Below are 12172 nucleotides of genomic sequence, written 5' to 3' on the forward strand. Positions count from 1 at the left end.
CCTCATAGAAAAGAGGAACTGTAACCTTTTATAATTGTTCCACCTAACTCTAACTATGTGCCAGGGCAGGGCAGCTCCAAACCAATGCAGTTAAGTTACAGAGGCAGGCACAATGCAGTTAAAGTTAAGTTACAGAGGCAGGCACAGTGCAGTTAAAGTTAAGTAAAGTTACAGAGGCAGGCACAGTGCAGTTAAAGTTAAGTAAAGTTACAGAGGCAGGCACAGTGCAGTTAAAGTTAAGTAAAGTTACAGAGGCAGGCACAGTGCAGTTAAAGTTAAGTAAAGTTACAGAGGCAGGCACAGTGCAGTTAAAGTTAAGTAAAGTTACAGAGGCAGGCACAGTGCAGTTAAAGTTAAGTAAAGTTACAGAGGCAGGCACAGTGCAGTTAAAGTTAAGTAAAGTTACAGAGGCAGGCACAGTGCAGTTAAAGTTAAGTAAAGTTACAGAGGCAGGCACAGTGCAGTTAAAGTTAAGTAAAGTTACAGAGGCAGGCACAGTGCAGTTAAAGTTAAGTAAAGTTACAGAGGCAGGCACAGTGCAGTTAAAGTTAAGTAAAGTTACAGAGGCAGGCACAGTGCAGTTAAAGTTAAGTAAAGTTACAGAGGCAGGCACAGTGCAGTTAAAGTTAAGTAAAGTTACAGAGGCAGGCACAGTGCAGTTAAAGTTAAGTAAAGTTACAGAGGCAGGCACAGTGCAGTTAAAAGTTACAGAGGCAGGCACAGTGCAGTTAAAAGTTACAGAGGCAGGCACAGTGCAGTTAAAAGTTACAGAGGCAGGCACAGTGCAGTTAAAAGTTACAGAGGCAGGCACAGTGCAGTTAAAAGTTACAGAGGCAGGCACAGTGCAGTTAAAAGTTACAGAGGCAGGCACAGTGCAGTTAAAAGTTACAGAGGCAGGCACAGTGCAGTTAAAAGTTACAGAGGCAGGCACAGTGCAGTTAAAAGTTACAGAGGCAGGCACAGTGCAGTTAAAAGTTACAGAGGCAGGCACAGTGCAGTTAAAAGTTACAGAGGCAGGCACAGTGCAGTTAAAAGTTACAGAGGCAGGCACAGTGCAGTTAAAAGTTACAGAGGCAGGCACAGTGCAGTTAAAAGTTACAGAGGCAGGCACAGTGCAGTTAAAAGTTACAGAGGCAGGCACAGTGCAGTTAAAAGTTACAGAGGCAGGCACAGTGCAGTTAAAGTTAAGTAAAGTTACAGAGGCAGGCACAGTGCAGTTAAAAGTTACAGAGGCAGGCACAGTGCAGTTAAAAGTTACAGAGGCAGGCACAGTGCAGTTAAAAGTTACAGAGGCAGGCACAGTGCAGTTAAAAGTTACAGAGGCAGGCACAGTGCAGTTAAAAGTTACAGAGGCAGGCACAGTGCAGTTGAAAGTTACAGAGGCAGGCACAGTGCAGTTGAAAGTTACAGAGGCAGGCGCAGTGCAGTTAAGTTAAGTTACAGAGGCAGGCGCAGTGCAGTTAAGTTAAGTTACAGAGGCAGGCGCAGTGCAGTTAAGTTAAGTTACAGAGGCAGGCGCAGTGCAGTTAAGTTAAGTTACAGAGGCAGGCGCAGTGCAGTTAAGTTAAGTTACAGAGGCAGGCACAGTGCAGTTAAGTTAAGTTACAGAGGCAGGCACAGTGCAGTTAAGTTAAGTTACAGAGGCAGGCACAGTGCAGTTAAGTTACAGAGGCAGGCACAGTGCAGTTAAGTTAAGTTACAGAGGCAGGCACAATGCAGTTAAGTTAAGTTACAGAGGCAGGCACAATGCAGTTAGTTTTACAGAGGCAGGCACAATGCAGTTAGTTTTACAGAGGCAGGCACAATGCAGTTAGTTTTACAGAGGCAGGCACGGTACAAGGCAGTCGCAGGCGATGTCTGCCGGGTGAACGCGGCGATAGCTGTGGATGCGAAGGCCGGTTCCTCAGACGAAAAAATCCACGATGACGTCGAGAGGCTGAGATGGCCGATGACATGAAACACGAGACAACGAGAAGATGGATTGGAACTGCCCTGCCCGGCAAAAGCTCTGGCGAGCTTGCAAAGAAACCCTCTCCCTTGGCTTCAGAGGGGCCCATCCCACTACAGCCCTGTCCTCTAACTTAACTTCAAAATGCCAACTCACCTGCTCATCTCTGCTCCTTGCCGTGCTCGGGGCAACACCAACTCCTGCAAAGACAGAAAAGAAGAAAGCACTGAGTTACTGTCACAATGCACAAGGTGGAATTCCCAATGTGGTTCCTTTATTCCATCTTGGACTACAAAAGCTTATCAGCCAACCAGGGACTGAAACAGAAGAAAAACCACTCAGTCCCACCTCTCGTACTCAAAGATCCCCTGTAAAGTTCTGAAGACAGAGCCCTCAAACGAGTGTGGGGTGCTTTGCCCTGAGGCATGTGCTGTTTTTAACAAATTCGAGTCACCTCCCTTGCTTTCTAGACACTGCTCACCAGCGTGGCAGGCTAGGGGCGGCTGAGGCGAAACGTCTTTCCCCTGATAATGACTGCACGATAAACCTGCAACCCCTTCTGTCTCTCAGAATCCTGTCCGTGACACTGATTCGTGTCAGGATCCACAAGGTGGGATTTGTGATGTGGTTCTTTCCTTCTGTCTTAGAGAACTAGAGATTAGCAGCAAACCAGGGACTTTAAACAGAAAAACCACTCAGTCCCACTTCTCATACTCAAAGATCCCCTGTAAAGTTCTGAAGACAGAGCCCTCAAACGAGTGTGGGGTGCTTTGCCCTGAGGCATGTGCTGTTTTGAACAAATTCGAGTCACCTCCCTTGCTTTCTAGACACTGCTCACGGACGTGGCAGGCTAGGGGCGGCTGAGGCGAACCGTCTTTCCCCTGATACTGACTGCACGATAAACCTGCAACCCCTTCTGTCTCTCAGAATCCTGTCCGTGACACCAATGTGTGTCAGGATCCACAAGGTGGGATTTGTGATGTGGTTCTTTCATTCTACCTTCAAGAACTAAAGATTAGCAGCAAACCAGGGACTGAAACACCAAAACACACACAGAGCTTGCACCCACCTGTCCTCCAGCATCCTGGGCTGGGATATCTTGCAAGTAGACCACCTAAAATAAAAAAAACCCAAGGGATTAAAGTTATAGCAGAAACTGAGACCCCAGCAAGAACAACTGCTTCTCTCCACCAACCGAGGCTCACCTTCCACCTGCTTCGCCTTCCCCGCTGCTATCCGGCTTTACTTCCTAGAAATAAAGACAAAGAGCAGAGCTGTAACACAGTGACCGGTTCCAGCCCCGCTGCAAAGTAAAACCGTGACCGACCTTCTCAGGGGGACCCCCTCATCTGGGACAGGTGTTCTGCCAGGAGGTCAATCTATCTGCATCTGAAAGAAATATAGGAAAAAAGTCAAAGTGCTGCAGGGTAACTTCACAGCTCCAGACACCTGCTGCCAACATAAGAATACCAGCTAGACTCCAACTACAGCCCGTATTACAAATCTCCAATTACAAGTGCCCGGGACTTGTCCTTAAACACCTACAACCGGGCTGGGCGCCAGGGCAGAGCAGCTCCGGACCAAATACCACCAGATACCCATGACACGTGAGACAAGGGGACATGACAAGGAGAGAAAACTCTCTGAGACAAGAAAGTCCTCATGAGGACCGAGAGAATGCTGAACGAGATGACCGAGGAGGGACCCGAGGCGAGCCTGCCGAGCTCCGGTGACCCCGGAGGAAAAAGATGCTAATGGAACAACTATTTTCCAAGAACCGCAAAGACGGATGCCCAAGAATCCTGTGGCTAGAAGCCTCTGCCTGCCTTTGAATCGGCACAAGTCCTTATCCACTGTAAAGAAACACTGCTGCATATAGCTGTTGACACAGCTGAGAACAAGACCTAAGAAAACATCTGATCACATGCTTCTAAAGACAGATGCAATTCTGACGCCTGTCCGACCTCCCGCATCGAAGCTTCGCCGGCGCTGGGCCGAGGAACGCAAAAATGGGAGATGAACGGAAGGACCCCGGGGTTTCTCATAAGCCCCTGGGAGGACTAAGGCAATAGAGATGTTACACAAGATGCACAGAAGACACAGAAGGCACGAGAGACAAGTGACAACACACCCTGGGACTGCTCTGCCCTGCCTGCCTCAGCATTGCAAACCAAAGTGAGGCTTTCCCTCACTGGGGCCTATGGGGTCATTTCCAGAACCTCCCCATCCCCAAAGCTCACTCAAAAACCCAAACCGATCTCAGTCCTGACCCACCGCCCTGCTTTGATCCCCTCTGTGGGCTCCACTTATCTCTCAGAGGGCTGAAGATGTGAGTCACGGCGAGAGGCCGGTCTGGAGCCAAACAAAGCCACCTCGCTGTCTGGGAAGTTCTTCTCTCACCGGGCTGTTGTCTCAGACAAGTATCATCACCTATGATAAAGAAAACCAAATATAAGTGCACAATCTTAGAGGCATATTCACCTAAGAGACTCCTACTCACCAGCTCTTAGGAACTCCCGGGTCCTCCGGCCGCACGCTTCAGCCACGCTCCTAGGCGGATGCCGTCGTCGCAGGGTACGCCTAGGATAAATGGAGAGCAGGCGATGTAGCGTCGCTGAAAGTTGAGCGCGCCCTCGCCGCTCCTTCCAAAGCCCCCGACTTGCCGCGACTCCTCGGCCACGCCTAAAGGATACCAGGACCGCACCGACACGTGGACGAGGTCGAGGCTTCGTCACGGACTCCGGTAATATTTGCTGGGGCTCACCAGAGAAGCAAACGGGGTCTCTTGGCAGGTCAGTGAGGGGGCCTCAGCACAGCATCAGGAGGCAGCCTAAAACACACCAACAAGCAGGGATGCTTGGAGTTGCACCAGAAACTGCGACCCCAGCAAGAACAACGGCTGCTCTCCACCAACCGAGGCTCACCTTCCACCTGCTTCGCCTTCCCCGCTGCTATCCGGCTTTACTTCCTAGAAATAAATACAAAGAGCAGAGCTGTAACACAGTGACCGGTTCCAGCCCCGCTGCAAAGTAAAACCGTGACCAACCTTCTCAGGGGGACCCCCATCATCTGGGATGCAGTACTCTGCCATGAGGTCAATCTGTCTGAATCTGAAAGAAAGTTAGGAAAAAAGTCAAAGTGCTGCAGGGTAACTTCACAGCTCCAGACACCTGCTGCCAACATAAGAATACCAGCTAGACTCCAACTACAGCCCGTATTACAAATCTCCAATTACAAGTGCCCGGGACTTGTCCTTAAACACCTACAACCGGGCTGGGCGCCAGGGCAGAGCAGCTCCGGACCAAATACCCCCAGACACCCGTGACACGAGGGGACATGACAGGGAGAGAAAGTCCTCACGAGGACCGAGAGAATGCTGAACGAGATGACTGAGGAAGGACCCGAGGCGAGCCTGCCGAGCTCCGGTGACCCCGGAGGAAAAAGATGCTAACGGAAAAACTTTTTCCAAGAACCGCAAAGACGGATGCCCGAGAATCCTGTGGCTGACAGCCTCTGCCTGCCTTTGAATCGGCACAAGTCCTTATCCACTGTAAAGAAACATTGCTGCACATAGCTGTCGACACAGCTGAGAACGAGACCTAAAAAGATCACGTGCTTCTGAAGACTGATGCGATTCTGACACGTGTCTGACCTCCCGAATCGAAGCTTCGCCGGCGCCGGGCCGAGGAACGCAAAGATGGGAGATGAACGGAATGACCCCGGGGTTTCTCATATGCCCCTGGGAGGACTAAGGCAAGAGACACATTACACGAGATGCACAGAAGACACAGAAGGCATGAGAGACAAGTGACAACACACCCTGGGACTGCTCTGCCCTGCCTGCCTCAGCATTGTTAGCCAAAGTGAGGCTTTCCCTCATTGGGGCCTATGGGGTCATTTCCAGAACCTCCCCATCCCCAAAGCTCACTCAAAAACCCAAACCGATCTCAGTCCCGACCGCCGCCCTGCTTTGATCCCCTCTGTGGGCTCCACTTATCTCTCAGAGGGCTGAAGATGTGAGTCACGGCGAGAGGCCGGTCGGGAGCCAAACAAAGCCACCTCGCTGTCTGGGAAGTTCTTCTCTCACCGGGCTGTTGTCTCAGACAAGTATCATCACCTATGATAAAGAAAACCAAATATAAGTGCACAATCTTAGAGGCATATTCACCTAAGAGACTCCTACTCACCATCACTTAGGAACTCCCGGGTCCTCCGGCCACACGCTTCGGCCACGCTCCGAGGCAGATGCCGTCGTCGCAGAGTACGCCTAGGATAAACGGAGAGCAGGCGATGTAGCGTCGCTGAAAGTTGAGCGCGCCCTCGCCGCTCCTTCCAAAGCCCCCGACTTGCCGCGACTCCTCGGCCACGCCTAAAGGGTACCCGGACCGCACCGACACGTGGACGAGGTCGAGGCTTCGTCACGGACTCCGGTAATATTTGCTGGGGCTCACCAGAGAAGCAAACGGGGTCTCTTGGCAGGTCAGTGAGGGGGCCTCAGCACAGCATCAGGAGGCAGCCTAAAACACACCAACAAGCAGGGATGCTTGGAGTTGCACCAGAAACTGCGACCCCAGCAAGAACAACGGCTGCTCTCCACCAACCGAGGCTCACCTCCCACCTGCTTCGCCTTCCCCGCTGCTTTCCAGCTTTACTTCCTAGAAATAAATACAAAGAGAAGAGCTGTAACACAGTGACCGGTTCCAGCCCCGCTGCAAAGTAAAACCGTGACCAACCTTCTCAGGGGGACCCCCTCATCTAGGACAGGTGTTCTCCCATGAGGTCAATCTGTCTGAATCTGAAAGAAAGTTAGGAAAAAAGTCAAAGTGCTGCAGGGTAACTTCACAGCTCCAGACACCTGCTGCCAACATAAGAATACCAGCTAGACTCCAACTACAGCCCGTATTACAAATCTCCAATTACAAGTGCCTGGGACTTGTCCTTAAATACCTACAACCAGGCTGGACGCCAGGGCAGAGCAGCTCCGGACCAAATACCCCCAGGCACCCGTGAGACAAGGGGACGTGACAGGGAGAAAAAACTCTCTGAGACAAGGAAGTCCTCACAAGGACCGAGAGAATGCTGAACGAGATGACCGAGGAGGGACCCGAGGCGAGCCTGCCGGGATCAGATGACCCTGGAGGGAAAAGATGCTAATGGAACAACTATTTTCCAAGAACCGCAGAGACAGATGCCTGAGAATCCTGTGGCTGGAAGCCTCTGCCTGCCTTTGAATCGGCACAAGTCCTTATCCACTGTAAAGAAACACTGCTGTATATAGTTGTTGACACAGCTGAGAACGAGACCTAAAAAAACATCCGATCACACGCTTCTAAAGACAGATGCGATTCTGATGCCTGTCTGACCTCCCGCATCGAAGCTTCGCCGGTGCCGGGCCGAGGAACGCAAAGATGGGAGATGAACGGAAGGAGCTGGGGTTTCTTATAAGCTCCTGGGAGGGCTAAGACAAGAGATATGTTACACAAGATGTACAGAAGATACAGAAAGCACAAGAGACAAGTGACAACACACCCTGGGACTGCTCTGCCCTGCCCGCCTCAGCATTGTTAGCTAAAGTGAGCCTTTCCCGCACTGTGGCCCCAGAGGCCATTTCTCAAAACTTCCCCCCCGCATAGCTGACTCAAAACCCCTAACCGGTGTGAATCCTACCCCACCGCCCTGTTTTTATCCCCTCTGTGACCACAGCCCTCGTCTTATCTCTCTGAAGTGAATCTGTGCGAGGGGACGATCCGCTGCTAAGGAAAGCTGCTGCGGGGGCGGTTCCCTTTTGTGTTACGATGAATCTGCTGAGAGAATCTGAAGTATCGCACTTGATGTGACCTAGAACTTCTGGAAATTCTCCTAAAAAAAAAAAAAAAGCCAAGAAGAAGAGTCATTATAAAAGCATCTTATTGCCCCTGAACCCCCAACACAAAACCATGAACTTAAATACTCCCTGTATTCAATATTGTTTTCTTCGAGGTGTTTTCAAAAATTCTGCTGCTTCAATTGCCCAAAAAGATGCCTGCTCTTAGCAGGCTGAAGCAAATTGAAAGAGCCTCTTCACTGAAATGAGAGAGGAGCTCTTTACCCCTGCTGATTCCCCTGGAAGGAATAATGCCCCTTAGCACAGCCTGGGGTTAATATACCCCTAATTGGGCCCGCCTCTTTTTCCCACGATGCCTGGGAAAGGGGAGGCGGCAAATCCCACCGGGTATAAAGGCCCTCAGAGGGACCGTAGCTGTTTGGCTCCTCTGAGTTAAATTTGAGGTAAGGAGCTCTGCGTAGAAGAAAACTCTTTGTGAAAAAACAATGTTTTCTTTTCTGCTACAATTACTCAGGACAATGGAGCAAAGGAACAAAAAAAAGGTAAGAAGAAAAACTTTGTGTTTCAGCAGTGTTGCCAGCTAAGTCGGATAATTTATGGACTTCCATAATTATTTTTCAGTGATTACTAAGTAGCACTCCACCTGTGATTAATTAGGGTGGAGAAGAATAGTATTGATTTGAATGGTGTCTCATAGGGACCTTTAATCAGGGCTGTCTACATTCTAAATGAAAATAAGAAAAAGAATGGACTCCCAGGTGGCATTACCATTACATACCTGCTGGCCTCGCTCCCGTCGCAGATATTTGGTGCCGGGGTGTGGGTAGAAGTGCCCTGAAATGCAGCTTTAAACCCTTGAAATGCTGGAAAAGGCAACGCTTAAAATGAGCAAATGGGACAGCTAACTCCATTTAAACAAATACAGTGGTAAATAAATGGCTTCTCCCCTTTAATTTAATCCCCTCAGATATTGGGGAAAAGAGTGGTTTTCCTCACTTTAAATCTCTCTGGTGATGGAAAAGGGGGCATTTTGCCCTTAATTCAGATCCATAAGGAAGCATCATCCATGCTTTCCCGTTCCACTTAAAGTGGGAAAAAATAGAAAATGGGCAGTCTCTGTCAGTTGATACCTCTAACAGCACAGAAAAAGCACAGTTTACCTCCAATTGAGACTATTAAAATTGCAGGGGAAGTGGATTCCTCTTCAATTTGAACACAGGCAATTGTGGAAAAGGAAGCTTTTTCCCTCAGCTTAAACCCCTTTTTTCCTGATAACCCATCCCTTTTTTGGGGCTCTGAAGAGGAAGTGGTGAGGTAGAAGAGGAAAGTTGAAAACTGTCGCTGTTTCGCGTTGTCGGGGAGAGTTGTTGGCGTAGCGGATACTGACGAGATCTGTGCCGGTGTTAGCAGCGGGGCGGAGACAGGCGGGGGCCGTGTGCCGGCGTTGGGTGGCTTCGGTGGGGCACGCGGGGACGTGAAGACGCATGGCGGGGACTGGACGGTGGCTGGGCTGGGCGGTGGCAGAGGCGACGCGGGTGTCAGCAGTTGTAGAGCCGGTGTCCCGTCCCCTTTTCTCCCCCTCCGCGGCTTGAGAGGCCGGTACGACGGGCGGTAGAAAAGCTGGGGCTGCGGGCGGGCACGGGGCAGCCGTGGGTAGCGGCAGGAGCATCGGCGATAGAAGCGGTGACTGCGCATGCGTGGATGACGTCAGCGCCGTAGGGCAGCATGGGGGAGTGGTGGACGGCAGCGCGAATTTCGGGTCGGCCCGCACCGCGCAGAATAGTGTCGGTGGGCGGCGGCGGGGCCGGCGGCCCCACGGGCGCCGGGAAAGCGGAGCCCGCGGGGCACCAAGGCGGCGCGGACGGCGCGGAGGGGGTGTAGGGGAGCTGAGCTGCGGGAACCGCGATGCCGAGGGCGGGCGGGGTGGCGGAGCCGGGAACCACGGTGTCGGCGGGGGAAGGGGGGACCGCGGGTTTAACTTGAATAGTTCTTTAGGCTATTCTTTAAGAATAGCTAATTCTTTAGCTATTTCAGAGCTATTTTAGGATACTTCAACATATTTTAAGGTCAGTCAGAGGGGACGCCCTGTGAAAATGTAGAGTTTTAGGACTGCAGAGGTAGGCTTTGGTAAGGGGCTGGTTGTGGTGCCGTGGGTTGGGTCCCATGCTGCTGATCCAAAGGTGATTTTCCAGGTCCGGTGAAGTTGCTGAGGTTAGACTCGTGAATAGACGCTGGAGGTTTGGTCTGAGGAAAATCCTGCACTAGAAAACTCACGACACAATTTTGGTGATGTTGATTTGTCAGAAGTGTTTATAACATCGAGGGCAGCCCGAGTTCGAGGTGGGGAGGGCTAGAGTCCAGAAGGAACCCTGCGCCGTTCATAATTCTAGGAGGCAGAAGCCCGCTCCCAGCCACTGGGCCCCTGGACTCAAATGGCAGCCCTTTTAAAATGTAAAAAAACCCTCCTCTCGCCCTCCCTCCCCGACTGTCAGTTTGTCAGAGGCGTTTGGCAGTCCAAGGGCAGCCTGAGTTCTGGATGGAGGCAGCTCGGGTCCGGGAGGAATCCTGCTCCGTTTGTAATTTTGGGACGCAGAAACCCGCTCGCGGCCGCCCGGCCGCTGGACGTGAATGGCACCCCTTTTCCATGGGAAAGAAAACTCACCTCTGCAGGTTCCTGATGTCGGTTTGTCAGAGACGTTTGGCACTCCAAGGGCAGCCCGAGTTGTAGCTGGGGGTGGCTTGGGTCTGGGAGGAATCCTGCTCCATTCGTAATTTTCCTAACCCTCTAACCTTAACCCTGAACCCTAATCTTAACCCTAACTCTAACCTTAACCTTAAACCAACGTGGGTAGAAAGAAAATCATTCAAATTTTAAAATATATTCTCAGTGTATGTATCAGAAGTTTTCCTTCTTGTAGAATTCTACAAAACCCAGAATGCACTGGCCTCATCAGAGATGTCATCCTATGGCATGCCCAGAAAAACTGGATTAATGGGACCGAATCCTGGCGGCAAGCACTGAAACCGGTAGGAACTGGTGTGGGACATCAGACGCTAAAGCCATACAAGAGCTACAGCTGGTACTAAATTGTTTACAGCTATTTTCTATACAAATAAAAAGTTGTTACCACTGACATCTGTTTTATAGATATCACTTCTCAAGTCCCACTGCTGGGCTCAACCTCACTGAAGGATGACGGGAGGGAGTACACAGTGCTTCATCTTTCACTGTCAGCCCTCAAAACCACTTTCACAAAAGAAGGAAAAAAGCACGTATCCTGTTTCTAGATGGCTCCTGTGGGTTTGGACACTATCTGTTATTAACATAAAAGTCAGGAAACAAAATCATGACATCTTTTAGGTCAGAAAAAACCTTTATGACCATCAAGTCCAACCATTAACCCGGGATTGCCAAGGCCACCGCTAATCCTTGTCCTCGAGTGCCACGTGCACCCATTTTTTCAATCCCTCCAAGGATGGTTACTCCACCAGTGCCCTGGGCAGCCTGTTCCAATGATGGACAGCCCTTTTGGTGAAGAAATTTTCCCTAGTATCTCATGTAAACCTCCCCTGGTGCAACTTGAGGCCATTTCCTCTCATCCTGCTGCTTTACTTGGTAGAAGAGAGAATCATTTAGGTTAGAAAAGACTTTTGAGATCCTTGAGTCCAATGTCAGGATCTTTCACTGGTCTCCAGGGTATGGTGTGATGCTTTTCATTTTCAGGTGAATGAAATAAGATCCCTGAGGCAAAGCTGTGCTCCCTGCATATCAGACATACCAAAATACTTCCGTACAGCAGCCTTTTGATATGTCTGACACCCAGACTCATGCTGGGCCTGCCTAAGTGTCATCCTTGAGAAAGCTTTCGTCCCTTTAAACATTCATGTGCCCTTTCTTCTTCTCATGTATTTTTACTACTAACAGGTTTCCCAGCTGATAACACAGCAATGAGTACATTATTCAGCCTGGATTGCTGACTTGACTGCTGGCAGTCTCCATTACAGCAACATCTTCCAACACTTACGGGTGAGGATCCCAAGCTTCATCTGAGTGTCCTGGCAGAACGTGGCTGATGCTGCAGGGCGTAATGGGGAGAGGCAGTGGGATGGGACTAGAGCCAGGGATCTCTGTCCAGACTCTACTCGGCACTGGAGTACACAAGCCCAGCTCCTCCAGTCCCCTGTGAGCCCCAGGAGATGCAGGGGAAGCAGGAGAAGCTTCTTGGGGCTGAAGTGACACTTGTGCTTCTTTTATTATATTACAGAGCTGCTATCACTGTGCCACATCCCTTTCCCTCTTATCCCACATGAACTGTGAACTGAGCAATTATCTCTGTATTGTACAGGAGAGCTGTGAACCTTAATTAATTTGTGGGTTTCAGTTCTTTGTGCTCTCAAAA

At 50.4% G+C, this 12172-nt stretch overlaps 1 protein-coding gene and 1 long non-coding RNA gene across 6 annotated transcripts; one reads left to right on the top strand and one right to left on the bottom strand.

The window, feature by feature from the left end:
* Positions 1 to 1197: 1197 nt before the first annotated feature.
* Positions 1198 to 9504, bottom strand: LOC111944562 (uncharacterized). Of its 4 annotated transcripts, XR_015276044.1 has the most exons (15): positions 7616 to 7807; positions 6682 to 6743; positions 6560 to 6603; positions 6400 to 6465; positions 6136 to 6215; positions 5942 to 6065; positions 4995 to 5058; positions 4873 to 4916; positions 4713 to 4778; positions 4449 to 4528; positions 3276 to 4378; positions 3154 to 3197; positions 3018 to 3062; positions 2105 to 2148; positions 1198 to 1936 (listed from the first exon to the last, which is right to left on the bottom strand). XR_015276044.1 is itself a non-coding variant. In XM_086849880.1 (8 exons), exons 1-3 carry the CDS (start codon positions 9465 to 9467, stop codon positions 7702 to 7704), a joined length of 726 nt encoding a protein of 241 aa, XP_086706006.1. In that variant the 5' UTR covers positions 9468 to 9504; the 3' UTR covers positions 5062 to 6065; positions 6136 to 6215; positions 6400 to 6465; positions 6560 to 6603; positions 6682 to 6743; positions 7616 to 7701. The 4 variants fall into 4 exon arrangements, 3 of the variants coding, with proteins under 3 accessions (XP_086706006.1, XP_086706009.1, XP_086706008.1); XM_086849880.1 differs by lacking the exons at positions 1198 to 1936; positions 2105 to 2148; positions 3018 to 3062; ... (4 more) ...; positions 4873 to 4916; positions 4995 to 5058 and adding exons at positions 8551 to 8635; positions 8933 to 9504 and having other exon boundaries at positions 5062 to 6065; XM_086849883.1 differs by lacking the exons at positions 1198 to 1936; positions 2105 to 2148; positions 3018 to 3062; ... (4 more) ...; positions 4873 to 4916; positions 4995 to 5058 and adding exons at positions 8551 to 8635; positions 8933 to 9504 and having other exon boundaries at positions 5062 to 6065; positions 7312 to 7807.
* Positions 8191 to 12172, top strand: LOC147650625 (uncharacterized). 2 transcript variants are annotated; one of them, XR_015276046.1, is made up of 4 exons: positions 8191 to 8314; positions 10691 to 10799; positions 10921 to 11041; positions 11698 to 12172. It is a non-coding gene; the product is annotated as an uncharacterized LOC147650625 (long non-coding RNA). The 2 variants fall into 2 exon arrangements; XR_015276045.1 differs by lacking the exons at positions 10921 to 11041; positions 11698 to 12172 and having other exon boundaries at positions 8228 to 8314; positions 10691 to 10906.

The sequence above is a fragment of the Cyanistes caeruleus genome, chromosome 13, assembly GCF_971803275.1.
Source record: "Cyanistes caeruleus chromosome 13, bCyaCae1.hap1.1, whole genome shotgun sequence".
NCBI lineage: Eukaryota > Metazoa > Chordata > Aves > Passeriformes > Paridae > Cyanistes > Cyanistes caeruleus.